This window comes from Peromyscus eremicus, chromosome X (genome assembly GCF_949786415.1).
Source record: "Peromyscus eremicus chromosome X, PerEre_H2_v1, whole genome shotgun sequence".
Classification (NCBI taxonomy): Eukaryota; Metazoa; Chordata; class Mammalia; order Rodentia; family Cricetidae; genus Peromyscus; species Peromyscus eremicus.
The window spans coordinates 49,572,337-49,590,995 of NC_081439.1; the positions used below are offsets into that span (position 1 = coordinate 49,572,337).

The 18,659-nt window shown below is 38.8% G+C and overlaps 1 protein-coding gene across 1 annotated transcript; it reads left to right on the forward strand.

Moving 5' to 3' along the window:
* The first annotated feature begins 11,055 nt into the window (after positions 1 to 11,055).
* On the forward strand, positions 11,056 to 18,312 carry Gspt2 (G1 to S phase transition 2). Its single transcript, XM_059250990.1, has one exon. The coding sequence runs from the start codon at positions 11,276 to 11,278 to the stop codon at positions 13,172 to 13,174; it is 1,899 nt and encodes a 632-aa protein (XP_059106973.1). The 5' UTR covers positions 11,056 to 11,275; the 3' UTR covers positions 13,175 to 18,312.
* Positions 18,313 to 18,659: the final 347 nt, after the last annotated feature.

Sequence of the window (18,659 nt, forward strand, 5' to 3'; positions counted from 1 at the left end):
GAAGCCCACCTTCTGGCTTAGCACCTGCCACTGAGAAAATATGTGGCTCTAAGCCAATCACTTCTTAGGTCTCAATTTCTTTGTCAAGGAAAATGCAATCTATTTCACAGTTTAAAATTTATCTTACACACACACACACACACACACACACACACACACACACACACACACACTACAAAACAAAAACTAATGGTTGTGAGGAAAGCATTACGCGACTCAGTAGGCATTCAAACCCGAGGTCCTCCCAGAAAGCCGAGGAGGACTCTGTAAGCGCAGACACGACAGGCGGGACCCAGGCAGTGAGCACAACATGCAGAGGAGAGGCTGCAGCCACCAGCGGCCACCAGCGGCCCCAAAGCTAAGCAGGGACAACAGAGAAGCTAGGTGGCGATGCCCTCCCTGTCAGCGTGCAGGGCACCTCTAGGCCAAGGTAGCCATTCTTGAAGCAAGGAATCTGTACACAAAACCTTGCAAAATCTAAATGATTGCGTTTTTTATAAAGTTCAAAACCAATAAAATTATTAAACAACGATAGAAGCCAGGACTGGGATTCATTTGGAATTAAGGTGTAACAGGAAGTTGATACGTTTATGATCTTGCCGATGCTGATCATAATTACATAGGTGTGCTCACTCTGAAAAAGTGATTTGAACTATACACTTAGAACATATGGCACTTTCCTGCAGGCATTTATGTTTACATAAAAATAATGCCTGTAAGCCTCAAGTGGTTCATCCGAAATGGATCAGAAAGTGAGAAGGACAGAGACATAAACTGATATGATAAAGGTTAGCAATTATTGTTCTTCTAGGTTCTGACTACAAAAGCATCACTTGTAACCTTTCAACTTCTGCAATAATTTTGTTTAAATTTTATGTTGAAAAAATATTCAGATTAAAAACAGTCATCAGAGAGATAGGCTCATAATTCCAACACTTGGGCAGCAGTGGCAGGAAGACAGGGAGTTTAAGAACCAGTCTCAAAAATGTAGAAACAAAAGAAAAATTCATTGTGCTTCTTAGCTAGGAAATTAACCAACTGCCTGGGAATAGGAAACTAAGAAAATATCAACACCTAGATTAAAGGGGCTGGGAGGAATCAGTGGGTAGAATAAAAATAAAATATAATGATATATATGTATGAAAATAGCACAACTAAACCATTACTTTATGTACTAACCAAAATACAACTAAAAAGGATAAAAGAATATATTATTCTGTAACTGCAAATAGTATAACTTCTCTAAATTGATTAAAAAAATAATTTTCAGTCTTCTAATTCTGATTTGCCCTGTAAATGATAAAATCACCATTTCTATAACACTAAAAAATCCTATTGTGATAATGGTTGAAATAGTGTTAAATTTATAGATTAATTTGAAGGTGACTGTCACATTTTTTGTATAGAAACTACTAATCAATAACACTACACATCTCTCAACTGTTTTAAAAATCAGCTTTATTTATCGAGATTAGGCTTTCTGTATTGCTCAGGCTAGCTTTCAACTCCTGGGCTCACATGATCTTTCTGCTTTTATGTCTTCAGTAGCTGGAATAATGGGCATGTAACACAGCATTCTGATTGTTTATATAGTTTTCAAATTTCTTTCATTAGTGTTTTGCAATTTTCAAATGCATAATCTATGCATTCTGTTTGTAAATTCATATCTAGTTATTTTTTGAGATATCATAAATGTATCATTTTAACAACAATGTAATTGTTGTTGCCATTATAAATTTTGAAAATTTCATTACTTTTATATATATATATATGTATGTTTGTGTACATTGACTTATTCTTTGAGTTTCTATTAAATTCACTGGATATTTCTAGGGTTTATAGTTTTTTGTAGATTTCTTGGTAACTATCTTTTAGAAAAATATGAATTTTATTTAATTTTCATGAGAAATGTCTGTTGTCTTTTTAACAAATTGGTGGTTACTTATTTGGTGCTAAGAAATTAATTCAAGTCCCCACAGTTTTACACACTTTTTCTAATACCATGATATGTGACCCTGCATTGTTTACTACTTCTAAAATGATGTTGAGTAGAGGTGATGAGAAAAACTTCTTTGCTTTGCTGTAGACTAGAGGAAAAACATCCAGTTTACTGCCATTAAGGACGTTAGCTGTGGGTTTGCAGTAGAAGCTCTTATTACTAGCTTGAGGGAAGTTTCCTAATTGGTCAAATTTGTAGAGTGATGCCTTTTCTAAACCATTTGAGACACTGATCTTATTTTTTTCCCAGTGGACTGGTAATAGGGGTAGTTTACACTGACTTTTTGACTATTGACTAACTTTTTATAACAATAGCAGACCCAATCTGGTCATAATAAATTGTACTTTTGTGAACTGAAAATCCCAGAAGGTCAAATGACTGAACTTGAAGATTATGGAGGCTTAAAATGTAGGCGAGGGTCAACTTATCTTGAGCTACTTTGATTCCACTTGAAATCCACTCTGACCACTCGTGTCTAACCTAACATCTTTTTGACTACTAAAATCTTAAAAGAGCAAAACACTAGCTTCCACCAATCTGAAAGCTAAGGAAGTCATCAGATAGCACGTGAAACCCACACCAGTGTTCTCCCTGGCTTGCTATAACCTGTGTACCTGTGGTCCCCTTTAATGTATTTGACAAATACTTTTATGGTTTTTTAAATTCTGTGTCTAATAAAATCTTACATAACTTCCTCCATACTGGACATACTTGTGGTGGCTTAAATGAGAATGGCCCCCATATATTCATATATTTTGATGCTTATACCCCAGTAGGTGGAACGGTTTGGGAATGATTAGAAGGTATGGCCTAGTGGATGAGCTTTGAGCTTCTAAAAGATCATGCCATTCCCAATCCCTTTCTATCTGCTCATACTTGTGGCTCAAGATGTGGGTTTTCAGCTGTTCCTGTTCTCAGTCTTTGCTCTGCCATCATGGATTCTAACCCTCTGAAACCATAAACCCAGATCAAACACTTTCTTTAATTAGTTGCTTTAGTCATAGCATGAGTCTTTTGAAACCTCAAAGCCTACTCCCAATGACACACCTCCTAATCCTTTTCAAACAGTTCTACCAATTGGGGACCAACTAAGCATTCAAACCACCATAATGATATATGTGGAAACCTGTATATGTGCATTCCTGGGTCATGGTCACTCATATTTGGCCCCAGAATAAACTCTCTCTTATGTCCTTTGAGGTGAGAGTTGGGTTTTTGTATCAATACTTTCCATATATTATTATGGTATTTTTGCTAATAACTTATTCAAGAATTTTGTGTCTCCATTCATGGGGGTTATTTATTTTTTTAAAAAACACAATTTTATAATGTGAGTTAGGAATTGTTTCTTCCTTTTCTGTTTTCTGAAAGTAATTGTACAGGCTTGAAATTCTTCATTAAATATATAATCAAATTCACTAGCAAAAAATTTGGGCCTAGAGACTTCTGTTTCAAAGTGATTTTAGCAGCGACACAACTATCATTATAATAATTATAGTGCAGTTTGTGTTATCTATTTCATCATGGGTGAATTTTTGTTGTTTAATGCAATTAAGGTTTTGACTAATTTTTTATAAATTGCTGGATATATATATATGTATGTATATGTGTGTGTGTGTGTGTATGTTCAGAATGTCCCTTATTAGCTATTTTATATTATGAGCGATATAATATCTCCTACTTTACACTTGATAATAGAAATCTATCTACTTTCCCCCTCTGACCTTTCTTTCCCTTTCTCAACCTTCTGGATAAGTGGGTATTGTAACCTGCTAACATCTTCTTAACTATATATTGCAACCCAGAGATAAACCAACCTTCAAAATTCTAAGTAAAGTTTCCATTTCAAATGAATATGCATTGTTTTGGCACCATCCTAAGTGCTGAAGGCTTTGCAAATCTGCTAGCAGTTAGTGGATCCTAAGAGCAAGGAATGACGTCAACAAAGTCAGATACCGTAAATTAGAGTTATCACAAAAAAGAATACATTATTCAAAAATTATGAGACATACAATAAAACAGGAACACGTTACTCATGCACAGGAGCTTAAAGGGTATACTAGAAATTGCTAATGAGATGGTTCAGATACCAGATTATTTAAACACATATTATTTTTTGGAAATATTTTTGTTTTATTTTTTATTACTATTATTATTTTTATTTATTCTTCTCTCATACATTATATCCTGACAGCAGTTTCCCCTCACTCCACTCTTCCCAGTTTGCACTTCCTCCCCTTTCCCCCAGATCCACTTCTCCTCCATTTCTGTTTAGAAAAGGTCAGGTCTCCCACGAGTATCAACAAAACATGGCATATCAAGTTGCAGTAAGACTAAGCACCTCCCCATGTATTAAGGCTGGGCAAGGGGACCCAGCATGAGGAGTAGAGTCCCAAAAGCCAGTAAAGAGTCAGAGACAGCTGCTGTTCCCACTGTTAGGAGTCCCACAAGAGGACCACACTACATAAACATAACATATTTGCAGAGGACCTAGCTCAGACCCATACAGGCTCTACGTTCATCACTTCAGTCTCTGTGAGCCCCTATGAACCCAGGTTAGCTAATTTTGTGGGTTTTCTTGAGTTGATTCAGTTTCTCCTGTTATCTTTGACCCCTCTGGCTCCTATAATCTTTCCTCCTCATCTTCTGCAGGGTTCCCCTGGTTCTGCCTAGTGTTTGGCTGTGGGTCTCTGCATCTGCTCCCATCAGTTGCTGGATGAAGCCTCTTTGATGACGACTGGGCTAGGCACAGACAATATGAGTATAGCAGAATATCAGTAGTAATCATTTCATTGGCTTTTTTCCCCAGTTCTGTTTGGTTCTTGCCTAGGTCTCTGGGCTATCCAGTCTCTGGTTCCTGGCCATCCAGGCAGTGTTGAGCATGGGCTCCCTCTCCTGGTGTGGGCCTCAAGTTGGACCAGTCATTGTTTAGCCACTCCCACAAGTTCTGTGCTACTGTTACCCCAGCACATCTTGCAGGCAGGACAAATTGTTGGTCGAAGGTTTTGTGGCTAGGTTGATATCCCAGTCCCACAACTGGAAGACTTGCCTGGTTACAGAAGATGGCCAGTTCAAGTTCTGTATCCGCCATTACTAGAGTCTTCACTAGGGTCACCCTCGTAGATTCCAGGGAGTTTCCACTGCACTAGGTTTCCACATTGCTCCCCAAATGCTCCCAGTTCCAGTAGTCTCTCCCAGTACTCTCTCCCTCCATCCCTCCACCCCACCTGATCCCTCCTGTTCTCATCTCCACTCACCCCCAAAATCTATTCTATTTCCCCTGCACAGGGAGGTCCATGCATCCCCTCTCCTTCTTTGAGTCTTTCTTGTTACTTAGCCTCTCTGGGTCTGTGGGTTGTAGCATGACTATCCTTTATTTAACAGCTAATGTTCATTTCCTCCCCCCAATCCCTCCCATGTATCTCCCACTTGCTTGCTCTCAAATTCATGACCTCTATTTAATTGTTGCTTTAAACACATATACACAATATATGTGTATATATAATAATTCATATATATATAATATATATATATATATATCCTACTCAGTCCACATAATGTTACTTGTATCCATATGATTTCAGGGCTTATCACTTGGTATTGAGTAACCAATTGGAAAGCTCTTCCCTGGGGAAGCCTACTCTCTTGCTCTCAGCATTCCTTAGTTGCTGTGCCTACAGTTGGGGCCCTATGGAATTTCCTCCTTCCAGGTTAACGTGAGTCTAATTTCATGCATCTATATGTTGACATCTAGTTTTTATACCACTAATTATTGAAGGTGCTGTCTTTTCTCCAGTGTATGTTTTTGGTATCAGGTACAAGATCTAACAGACAAAATTCTAAATCAGCCAGTATAAATAAAATATAAATCAATTAACCATGGCAAACCTTAAGACCTAACAGAGGTGTTGTTAATATTTCACCAGCTAGAGAATATGAATAAAGTTTGGAAATGATAAAACAGAAAAGTAGGAATTTTGGAGTTGAAAAATAGAGCAAACCAAGTGAAAATTTCATGAAAGGAACTCAACACTAATCTTGAACAGTCAGAGTTATAATCAAGCAACTTTAAGACAGATCAAATGTTATTCTTCAATCTGAAGCACAGAAAGAGACAAGATTGTTGAGAAAACAGAGACTCAGAAAAAGGTGAGATTCCCCATTAATCCCATTACCATACATATAATGGTGCACAGTAAGGGAAAAAATTCAAGGAAACTCCAATTTTGGATAGAAGAATCTATACCAAGCCTGATGAACTCTAAGCATGACAAAATCAAGACCAGGCAGAAGCACAAAAGTACTGAAAGACAAAGAAAATATTGAAAGCAAGAAGAGACCTATGTTTTAGAAAGATCCTAATAATATTGTCAACTGGATTCTTATTGAAATAATGAATACAACAAAACAGTGAGATGATATATTTTAAGTGCTAAGAAAAAAAATGCCAGGAAAATTATGTGTATTTTAAATGCAACTAAGTTAGAAACTATTTAACTGCAAGGACTACATTTTAGACAGTTTATGTCTATCAAGTGTTTTTCATACAGTTGGCTCAGTGCTGAAAGAAATAGTAAATATGATGAATTTTTTTTGCAGTGTTAGTTACTGAACTTAGTTTCATACATGCTCAGGAAGCACTCTACCGCTGAGCTGTATCCCTAACCCATAGAAAATGGATACAAATTAAGATCATCCTGTTAACTGAACTAAACCAAACCCAGAAAGAATTCTATGATTTTTCATCTGTGAATTCTAGATTTCATATATGTATATGTATTTCATATATATATATATATATATATCAGAAAAATAAAGGAGAGGAAAGAGGACACTAATGAAAAATGGGAAAAGGTACACCAATTCACATTATAGTTAATCACTGCTTAATGGCAATGAAAAAAGAGAAAAAGTTAAAAGCACTAAGAGATAAAAGCTACGTTAGGTACAGAGAAACAACGATAACATCATTGCATTTCTCAATGGGAACAATTCAAGTAAGAAAATATTGAACGCCACTGAAATTCTAAAAGAAAAAAGTCCAGGAAAAATTCAATATCTGGAAAGAATATCTTTCATAACAAGATAAAATAAAGTATATAAAAAGGCAAATGTGTTGTTGACAAGGACTGTACTTGGTTTTTTTTATTGTTGTTGCCACTGTTTTTTGTTTTTGTGGTAGTAGGATTCATATGTAGGGTCTCATCTGTGCTAGGTTAGAGCTCTATCACAAAGCCCATGTGCAAATAAATACACCTATTTTTGAAGGTGCAAATAAGATAAAAATAAAAGATTTGATAGAGAGTCCATTGTTAACTATACAGTAAGAGTACAGTAAAAGAAGGATGTGTAATAGTCATAAAGCAATCAATTTAATAAGAAGACATGCTGTATCCGGATACCAAGGTAGGAGAATAATGAGTTCTAGGTTAGCCTGGAGTATATTGTAAAAGCTTGTCTAAATAAATAAATAAGAGAGCATATCAATCATAAATGTTTACATACCTGGCAAAAGAGTATCAAATCTTTGGAGTAAACCTGATAGAACTGAAGAGGGAAATATTAAAATCAATAATTTTATTCAGGAATTTCAATGACCTCTGTCAATGTAAGCAGAAAATCATCAAAGATATAAATTGAATAATACAATTAGCCATCTAGACTTGACAGACATATATCACATATTCAACAACAATATTATGAGTCACATTTTCTCAAATACACATGGAATATTTACTGATATAAACCATATTATAAGGAATGAAATAAATCCCTTCAAATTCAAAGGCTCAAATCATACATATATTTTCTCAGACAACATGGATTTCAATTAGAAATCCATAATAGAATGACTATAGGAAATCCCTAAAAATTTGGAAACTAAATTAAGTTATATAACTTATGGATCATAAGATAAATTAATTGGGAAATTAAATTTTTTGCTAAATAAAAATGGAAACACCATCTAAGCCTATGGGATACTACTAAAGAATTATCTATGAGGGAATTTATAGTATTGAATATAGTAGGAAAGAGATTTCAAAGTTTCACCATTGTCTCTTTATAACACTAATATTCTATTTCCCTCTCCTTAGAAGATCCCCTCTTCTATCTAGTCCCTTATTAGGTACCTAACTGACCTTGAACTCCTGATTCTCCTATCTCCACTTCCCAAATCCTAAAATTACATATGTGTACCACAACATCTGGTACAAATTTCCATTTATTGATTTATATGTTGGTTATAGGTGTGTTTCCTTTTTATAAAATATTTATAAGGCAATATTTTTTGTTTCTTTATTTGCTTTTTAAATTCTTTGAGACTTTCATACATGAGTATTTACTTTCTTTATTTCCCCCTCCTTTGTCTCCCCTAACTCCATCTTACATCCCTTCAACTCACTCTCAAATTCATGACATCTTCTTCTCTAATAATTACACACACATAATATGTATATACAAACACAACCTGATGAGTTCATTTAGTGTTGCTCATGTGTATACGTGTTGAGGGCTGACCACTTCAGACTGGATAACCTACCAGGGGTTTCATCCTTGGAAAAGATTGAATGGCTCTCAGCAGCCATTAGCTCTTTAGCCTATAGCTCTTCTTCTAGGGCAGTGGTTCTCAACCTTCCTAATGCTGCGACCCTTTAATACAGTACCTCATGTTGTGGTGACCCCCCAACCATAAAATTATTTTGTTGCTACTTCATAACTGTAATTTTACTACTGTTATGAACTATAATGTAAATATTTCTGGAGATAGAGGTTTGCCAAAGGGGTCGCGACCCACAGGTTGATAACTACAGTTCTAGAGCACTTATGAAAATTTTCCCATCCACATTGGTATGCCAACTAGTGTTATTATTGTGTAGGTCTTCTTTAGGCATCTTGTTGAGATATCATGTATGAAGTTTCTCTGTCATATATAGAAGACACTATCCTGAAGCAAACATTGTGGTACTCAATCTTTCTTCTCTCCTTCTGGATGTTCCCTGAGCCTTCAGTCAAACTTCAGAGAACAATTGACTATGGGGTGCCCAACCCGAATTGTATTTTTGCCTTTTTATAAGAAAATAAGCATAATTTTGTTTTATGCAATTATCTTTTTTTTGAGACAAGGTTTCCCAGTGTAAGTAGCTCTGGCTGTCCTGGATCTCGCTCTGTAGACCAGGATGGCCTCAAACTTACAGAGATCCACCTGCCTCTGCCTCCTGAGTGCTGGGATTAAAGGCGTTCACCATCATTGCCTGGCTTTATGCAATTATCTTTGTGCTATATTTTACAATAAAATGTTTTAAAAGGGGAAATATTAAACTTACAAAAATGTATGAATGTCATTTGTACTTAAAAATATAGTGGGGAAAATCTTTGATTTAGTGATAAACCCTTTAAAGACAAATGCTCCCTCACAAACCGAGGGTTTTGTCCAAGGTCAATTATTTTCAGAGAAGTGAATCTCTGTCCCTTTCTCTGTCTGTCTCTGTCTCTCTGGCCTGCCTCTTGCCTCTTTCTGAATCCTATGACTGACAGACTGTAAGGACATCCATCCACTATTTTTCCTTTCTCCTTTAATGTTATCAAAGCAGAGAAGCCTGTGTTCTCCAACAGATACCGAAGCAACAATCTTGCTAATATTTTTATGACTAATTCAGTTGACTCAGAAGAAGGCAAAATTCTAAATCTGTCCTGTTTATTTGAATAAATTGCTTTATGTGACAACAGCCCCCTAAACTTTGACAAATTCTCCTCAACCCGTTTAAAGAAACCTATCACAAAATGTCCCAGTACATGCGTGGGGTACTGTCCAGAAGGCCATCTTTACATTTCACCTCTCAGTTTTTCCTGTTAATTCCCTTTATCTCACAATAAATTAAATAAATAAATCATTACCCAAGGAAAAAGGATGAAGGGATATCCAAAGGCTTGGGAATAGCATACAGCTGTGGCAGCTCTAAATTGAACAGTATCAAGGGCCATGCTATTCCCATAAAGTATGGAGACCACAGTTCTCAAATCACCAGTCATTCACTTGGTTTCTAACGTCTTACTTCGTTGTTGGGTTGATTTAAAATCAATGTCTAAAACTCCACATAGGAAAAGCAAATTGTATTATCTCCTGCTTCCCTCTCTCTGCTATAAGATAATGTACAAACAATGTTATCCAGGATTTAGATAAAATGTCAACCTTTTCTGAGGGTGATAGTCTATTGACTCTAATAGACTTAAGGTTTTTTTTTTTTTTTTTTTTTTTTTTTACCTCAGAGGTCATAGCTGCTGTAATTGAGCTTACAGCCACAGTTTCTTTTAACTACTACAACTTCATTGATTCTTATTTGTAAACCCAGTTCCCATTTCAGGCTCTCAGAATGAAGCTGAAGCTGAACCATCCTGGCCTGTGATTCTAGAGAATACTCTTGGAGAAGTCCCCATGAATAGGGCAGGTATACCCAGAATACAGTTGGTTGGAAAAGCACAGGTGGCCTTAGTCTACAGAATGACTTGCCAGCTACGGTCCAGGTACTGGCACATGGTTAGAAATGGCTAGAGGGCACGGGTGAAACATTGCCTTCCTTGGAAATTTAAAAAGATCTTTATCCCTGTCCTTAAAGTGGAAGCTGATAGGGCACCAGTGGGAACAAAAAAGCCTCTGGATTTCAAATTAATAAGTGATCTTAAGTTGCAATGACTATTTTTATACATTTCATAAATCCCATCTGAGCACTACTTGGGTTCCCCCTTGGGTTGCTCATTTTGCCTTCCATTTATTCAATAGGGGTTTTCATTTTACGCGAAAATTTTAGCAGAATTTGAAGTCAGGTGTATATAAGGTTTAATCATTGGGACTTGGGACGTGGTCAAATCATTCTCCCAGATCATATGAACCAAAGTAAATAGAAAAATCTCATTTTAAAAACTGTACTTCTGGACTTAGCCTCTGTCGGAGAACTAAAGGGGACAAACCTACGGATGGCAGCAAGGGGTCAATTCACCACAGGCATTGGGTCAGGGGTGGAGGAGTCGGAAGTGATTGGGATTTGGGGGAGGAGATTCGCTTACACACAGGAGCAGAGCATTGAGCGGCCATATCTGCCGCCGCCGCCGCCGCCGCAGCTGTGGATGCAGCATCTGCGCTTTGCTGCCTCTGCGCCGCTAAGGTTCGCGTAGCTATCCCGTGGCCCTTGGCTGTTCTGCCTTACCACCATCGGTGGGAACAGCACGTCCTGACCTGCCTCCCTCCCTCCTTCTCCGCCGCACCCCGGCTGCTCAGACATGGATCTCGGCAGCAGCAGCGACTCAGCTCCCGACTGCTGGGATCAGGTGGACATGGAAGCCCCGGGTTCGGCTCCGAGTGGGGATGGCATCGCCTCTGCGGCCACGGCAGCGGCCGAGGCAGCAGAAGCGGAGGCCCAGCGCCAGCATCTCAGCACGGCCTTCAGCAGTCAGCTCAACATCAACGCCAAACCTTTCGTGCCTACTAGCGTAAGCGCCGCGGAGTTCGTGCCGTCCTTCCTGCCGGGCTCGGCCCAGCCGCCCGCCCCCACAGCCTCCAGCAGCGACGAAACCTGCCCCGGCGCCGGAGACCCTCAAGGTAAAAGGCTGGGATGGGGAGCACCTGTGGAACCTTCCAAAGATGGACCTTTAGTGTCGTGGGAAGGTTCCAGTTCAGCCGTTACCATGGAACTTTCAGAACCTGTTGTAGAAAATGGAGAGGTGGAGATGGCCCTGGATGAATCGTGGGAGCTTAAAGAAGTAAGTGAAGCAAAGCCTGGGGGTTCTTTGGGAGATTTGGGGCCCCCAGAAGAAAGTGGCAAGGAAATGATGGAGGAGAAAGAGGAAATAAGGAAATCAAAATCTATGGTCATACCGTCAGGTGCTCCTAAGAAAGAACACGTAAATGTGGTGTTCATTGGGCATGTAGATGCTGGCAAGTCAACCATTGGAGGACAAATAATGTTTTTGACTGGAATGGTTGACAGAAGGACACTTGAGAAATACGAAAGAGAAGCTAAGGAGAAGAATAGAGAGACTTGGTATTTGTCCTGGGCCTTAGATACAAACCAAGAGGAAAGAGACAAGGGTAAAACAGTGGAAGTGGGCCGTGCGTATTTTGAAACCGAAAAGAAACATTTCACAATTTTAGATGCCCCTGGCCACAAGAGTTTTGTCCCAAATATGATTGGTGGTGCTTCTCAAGCTGATTTGGCTGTGCTGGTCATCTCTGCCAGGAAAGGAGAATTTGAAACTGGATTTGAAAAAGGTGGACAGACACGAGAGCACGCGATGTTGGCAAAAACAGCAGGGGTAAAATACTTAATAGTGCTTATTAATAAAATGGATGATCCTACGGTAGATTGGAGCAGTGAGCGATATGAAGAATGTAAAGAGAAACTGGTCCCGTTTTTGAAAAAAGTTGGCTTCAGTCCAAAAAAGGACATTCACTTTATGCCCTGCTCAGGACTGACTGGAGCAAATATTAAAGAGCAGTCAGATTTCTGCCCTTGGTACACTGGATTACCATTTATTCCATATTTGGATAGTTTGCCAAACTTCAACAGATCAATTGATGGACCAATTAGGTTGCCAATTGTGGATAAGTACAAGGATATGGGCACTGTGGTCCTGGGAAAACTGGAATCGGGATCCATTTTTAAAGGCCAGCAGCTTGTGATGATGCCCAACAAGCACAATGTGGAGGTTCTAGGAATAGTTTCTGATGATGCTGAGACTGATTTTGTAGCCCCGGGTGAAAACCTCAAAATCAGACTGAAAGGAATTGAAGAAGAAGAGATTCTTCCAGGCTTCATACTTTGTGAACCTAGTAATCTTTGCCACTCTGGACGCACATTTGATGTTCAGATTGTGATTATTGAGCACAAATCTATCATCTGCCCAGGTTATAACGCGGTGCTTCACATCCATACTTGTATTGAGGAAGTTGAGATAACAGCCTTAATCTCCTTGGTAGACAAGAAATCAGGAGAAAAAAGTAAGACACGGCCCCGCTTTGTGAAACAAGATCAAGTGTGTATTGCCCGATTAAGGACAGCAGGAACTATCTGCCTGGAGACATTTAAAGATTTTCCTCAGATGGGTCGTTTTACTTTAAGAGATGAGGGTAAGACAATCGCAATTGGCAAAGTTCTGAAATTGGTCCCAGAGAAGGACTAAGCAATTTCATTGATGCCTCTGCACTGTAATGTGCGAAGATTGACTGCAATTTACTGCTCATTGACAGACTTTTGTCCATATTTTGCAGAGAAATTTCACAGCAAAAATCCATGTTTTGTCAGCTTTCTCATGTCGAGACCTCAGTTATGGCACTCTTGAATGCATACTCCAGTTTCTTCCCTCTCCACCACTCTGCTTCCTTGGACAGATCAGTAATAGCTTTGTAAGTGACGTGTATGTAATTGCCTACAATACTAAAAATAATATATTTTAAATTTTGATTTCCCTTTGGGATATCTAGACATCATTTGTTCTGTGCAGAACAATCAGTGTGTCAGTGTGTATATGTTAATGAAGACAACTAACATGTAAATAAAGTGTTCCATTTGAAACTTCAGTATTTGAAATGTGTTTGAATAATGCTTGAATTTATATGAATTACTGTTTCATTAGGTTATTTTCTCAAGTAATTAAATACATTATTACTTGGGCTTAAAAAAATCTCCACTGTTTGAAATGAGGAATTGGTCAAAACCACACAGGTTTGTACTAAATGAAACTTTACTATGGAAAAAAAAAACCCCTATCTCAGTGTCCTTTCCAGTTAACTGTGTTTTCTGTGTCTAAGTTCAATTAGTAAAGGAGTTCTACTTACCCAGTTATTATTTGAAAATGAAGATTATCTTTTTTTTCTCTTCCATTAGGTCCCATAATGTTGAGCACGGCCAAATCACACGTATTCCTAAGGTTTCAGACTATATATGTTGAATAGACTCTTATGTACTCCATCATCTTTAATGTGCTTTGGTATCATTCACTGTGAAATTTGGGGTGCAAGACACAATAACGGGCATAATTACTGAAAAGGTAAATTGTTGAACTAGGACTATATGTCATTTACTAAAACAAAGGACTTGACATGGGAAAGGAGTCTATTCCTCATGGTTGAGGGTTCATTACAATCTGTTCTCCAAACAAATTCTTGAGGAAAACACCAGTTGTCGATTCTAAGGTAGTTAGATTTATTGCCAGAAGAATGACTTTATGACCCTCAGAACTGTCAACAGCTGGAGAATTTTCTGTCTTGGTAAGTAGGTACTGACTTGGTGTAAACATCTTCCCAGTGGGGTGCAGAACCAGTTTCTTTTAGGTACAGCTCTATACTTGGAGTAAGAAACTTCTTTACTAACCCTCATGTGCAGGCTGCTAGATGTGGACACTGCGGCCACAACACCCTGGGCCTCTGCTCAGGTAATGGCAGTGTCTTTCTTTTCCATGGTCTCTTTCTTTGTGTGCCCATGAAACTCCTATCTCAGTGTATTAGATCATTACTGACTGGGTTGGATTACCGACAGCATGGCTCTATTGTGCATCATCCACCACAGGTCATCAGAGCACCTACTTTAGAAAAAGATTTTAGCTTGTCATGCTTCAGCTAACCTAATCCATAAGGAACCCCATATGGTGATGAACACCATCATTTAATCATGAATGTCTATTGCAGGATTTTATCTTTTGTCATTAGGAGTTCCTCTTTTTTGGTTGTGTGCTAAACTTTGTACAACAATCAGGCCAGTCCAGTACTTGATAAAAATTATACCTTGGCAGTCACTTTATTGAGAATGTCCCTCTAGCCATGTTAGCCCCACTGTGTAACCTTGGCAGGCCTTGAGCTTGTGATCATCCTGCTTCAGTGTCCTTACTGTTGAAATTATAGATGTAAGCCACCACATCCAGCTCTTGGCAACCATTTAAAACATTTTTTAACGTTATATTAATGTCATAGTAATTTTAGTAATTTACCAATAGCTGTATATATATATGTGTATTATATTCATATTATATCCACACACACAACACACACACTAGCTTGCTCTCTCTTTTCTACTAATTGGCCAAAAGAAAAGCCGAGACAGAACTCTGTTTCTACTTGCTTTGGATAATTTTTCAAAAACTGGTTCCTAAATATTTGTGTGTGTGAGAGAGACATACACATAATATTCAGAGAAAATGTCATAATCTTTTGAAGTCTATTTTAGAAATGATTTCTTTGAAATTCAGTGATGATCCTATCATTTAGGAGGTTGGGGACACCAGAGTCTAGCTCTTTTAAGGTAGTACATATGAGCCCAGCATTGTGACACTGGCTTGCAATGTAACTACTTGGAAAGCTGAGGCAAGATGATGTGTTCAAAGCCAGTTCTCCAACTACACAGTGAGTTTGAGAAGAGCCTGAGCTACACAGTGACAGCCTGTCACCGAGAACCACCAGTAGATAAAGACATACAGTAATATTTCTTTCTAATTTCTAGGTACTTTATAGTTGTTAACATCTAATATTTTTCAATATTTTAAATTAGGGCCATTTGCCAGCACAGCATTAATTAGTTTGCCCAGTGCACTGAACTACTTATAAAGCCATAATCAGGGCAGTGCCCCGTTAAAGAATTTCTGTTATCTCCAATTAATATTAAGTTAACTTTTTCATGCTTTAAATAAGAATGTCCCTTATAGGCTCATGTATTTGAACCCTTGGTTCTCAGTTGCTGGTGCTATTTGGGGGAGGTTTGGGAGGTGTGGCCTTGTTGGAGGTAGTATGCCACTAGGGGTGATCTTTGAGTGTTTACAGTCTCACCCCACTTCCAGTTGCTCTCTCTGCTTCCTGCTTGCAGTTGAGGATGCCCACTCTCAGCTTCCTGCTCCCGCTGGCTGCCGTGCCTGCTGCTTGCTGCCCTGCTTCCCTGCCATGGTGATCTCTCTGGAACCGTGAGCCTAAGTAAACCCTCCATTCTGTAAGTTGCTTCTGCTCATGGTATTTTATCACAGCAATAGGAAAGGAACTGATGGCAGAAGTTGGAAACCAGAGAGGAGGCTGTTGCTGTATAGTGCATGAGCATGTTGTTTTTCAGAGGAATGTGGAAGACTGAAACTTTGTAGAAAAGTTGGATGCCGTAAGCAGACCTTATCAGGAGCCTTGAAGACTGTGGTGCTGAGAGTACTGCAGAATGTAGTAGCCTGGCTCACAAGGTTTCAGAAGGGAACAAGATTAGCAATTGGACTAGAGCCCATTTCTGTGCTATTTTGGCAAAGAAACTGGCTGCCTTCTGCCCTTTTCCTAAGAACTCGCCTGAGGCTGAATTTTAAGAAGTGGACTGGGAGTTCTGTCCAGGAAACTGTTGCATGTGTTTAAACATTTACACCCCCTCGCATGTTTTCCTCTTGTAGTTTCAGATCTTCTATTAAGGTATTGGATCCATTTGTGTTGATTCTGGTACAGAGAGAAAGTTTCATGTTTCATTCTACTATGTGGGAGTGGACACCATGGTTTTTGACATCTTTTTAAGGATAAGTTGGTTATAAACTCACACAGTTATTTCTCTATTTTATTCCACTTCTGTGTGTTTTTTATATGCCAGTGCCATGCTTCATAGTTATTTCCATTTTGAATATGCAATACTTCCAAACTTTGTTCTTTTTTCTCAAGATTACTTTGGCTATTCTGGGACATGTGTGCTTCTATATAATTTTTTTAGGATTATCTTTCTAGCTCTGTAGACAATGCCGTTAATATTTTGACAGGGATTGCCTTGAATCTATAAATTATTTTAGATAATATGGATATTTTAACAACAATAATTTGTCCAGGTCATGAAAACTGTGGAGTAATTTCTTTGGCAGAGGAAATGGCCATGCTGTGTAATGCTGAGTGTGGCATGACTATTATCCATAATGCTTTTGCTGGTCTATGATGATAAAGAGAAAGTGGGACAAAAAGAAATACAGAATGTACAGTTTGGAGAGATAAAGATTGGCTGGAAGAGGGGCTATAATTGTTAAGGAGAGTAATAAATACCACTAAGGAGAGGTCTGCTTTGCACTTGAATAAATGGTAGGGTTCCTTCAGGGCAAGACTCCACCCAGCTAAGCTTCTGACATGGGAAAGAGAACCTAGAGTGGTTTCTGCTTCTAGAAAGCAACAGCAAATAAAAGCTGCTGCTCCTGGGGTCCAGGGAAGTGTAGATCCATCCCGAGTTGGCAGCCTAACTTGGCAGTATCATTCATGTTGTGTGGGCTTTAGGGGCATGAAAGATGCAGAGTGAAGGGGTTGTAGATTCCTCTTCTTCTGTGTTTACAGAGAGCCCAGGCAGTGAGTGTTAGGGGAGTCCTTGGATGAAGGCCCTGGGAGGCCATTACATGAAGCTGTGAAAATGAAGCCTGTCCCCAAGAAGTTAGTGATGTCAGAGCTGTGAGATGTCTGCCCAGGAGAGCTGCATACATGAAGTGAAAGCATCTAAGAAGGAGATGTATGTTGTAGGTACCAAAGCTGAAAGGACAGAGCCATCTAAGTCCTTTAACATGGAACATAGAGCTACAGGGTTTAGTGTTTGCCATTCTGGATTCTTGTCTTCCTTTGGTCCCTTTCCTCCCTTTTGGGATGATAATGCATATTCTGTGCCATTGTATGTTGATTGGAAGTAAGTAATTTGTTTTTTTTTTTTTTTATTTACAGGGAGCTACAGTTAAGAGATTGCCTTGAGTCACAAAAGAGACTTTGGATGTTGGACTTTTAAGCAGTGTTGGGGCTTTTAAAGCCTGGGGACATTTGAAAGCTTGACTGGATGCAGTTCGCATTATGATATGACCATGAGTCTGTGGAGGCCATAGAGTGGAATGGGCTGGTTTGAATACAAGTTGTCCCCCATAGACTCATGCATGAGTCATGAACACTTGGTCCCCAGTTGATGGTGCTATTTAGGGATGGTTAGGAGTTGTGGCCTTCCTGGAGGAAGGATGCCACTGAGAGCAGGTTTTGAGTGTTTATAATCTCACCCTATATCCAGTTTGCTCTCTGCGCTTCACACTTGTAATTGAGGATGTGAGCTCTCAGCCTCTGGCTGCCGTGTGTGCCTCTGGCCGCCGTGCTTCTGTATCATGATGCATGATGGGCTTTTATCCTTCTGGAACCATAAGCTGAAATAAACTCATTTTTTTTTTCTATATAAGCCAAAATAAACTCATTTTTTCCATAAGTTGTGTTGGTCATTATGTTTTATCACCAAAACATATAAGTGGCTAATGTACTCTTAAAGAGCTTTATCTCAAATTTCGGTCAACTAAGATTATGCATAATTTCCCCATGTCTTATTGCATGCTAAATATACAATGCCCTTCAGGATTTATCAGTATGTACCCACTGGCTTTTAACAACTTTATAAAATACTTTTATTTATTCTTCGAAAAATTCCTAAGTATATTGAATGCATTTTTGATCATATCTATCTAACACCACCTTCCTCCAAATCCTCTAATGCCCTCTTCTCCTTCTCCCTCCCAAATCCTTCTAGCAACTTCTGTCGTAAGATTCCTCCTCTACTTCTCTGGACTTTATGGGACAGCTCTGAGGAATGTTACATGAAGAAAGGGGTGAACCTGCATTCCATGTCAGCAAAGACCCAGGAAGGAAAGCAGAAGAAACCTTTGGCTG

What these genes read in the sequence shown, in the direction of transcription:
- Gspt2 (XM_059250990.1), top strand. Translation starts at nt 11,276, where the DNA reads ATGGATCTCGGCAGCAGCAGCGACTCAGCTCCCGACTGCTGGGATCAG.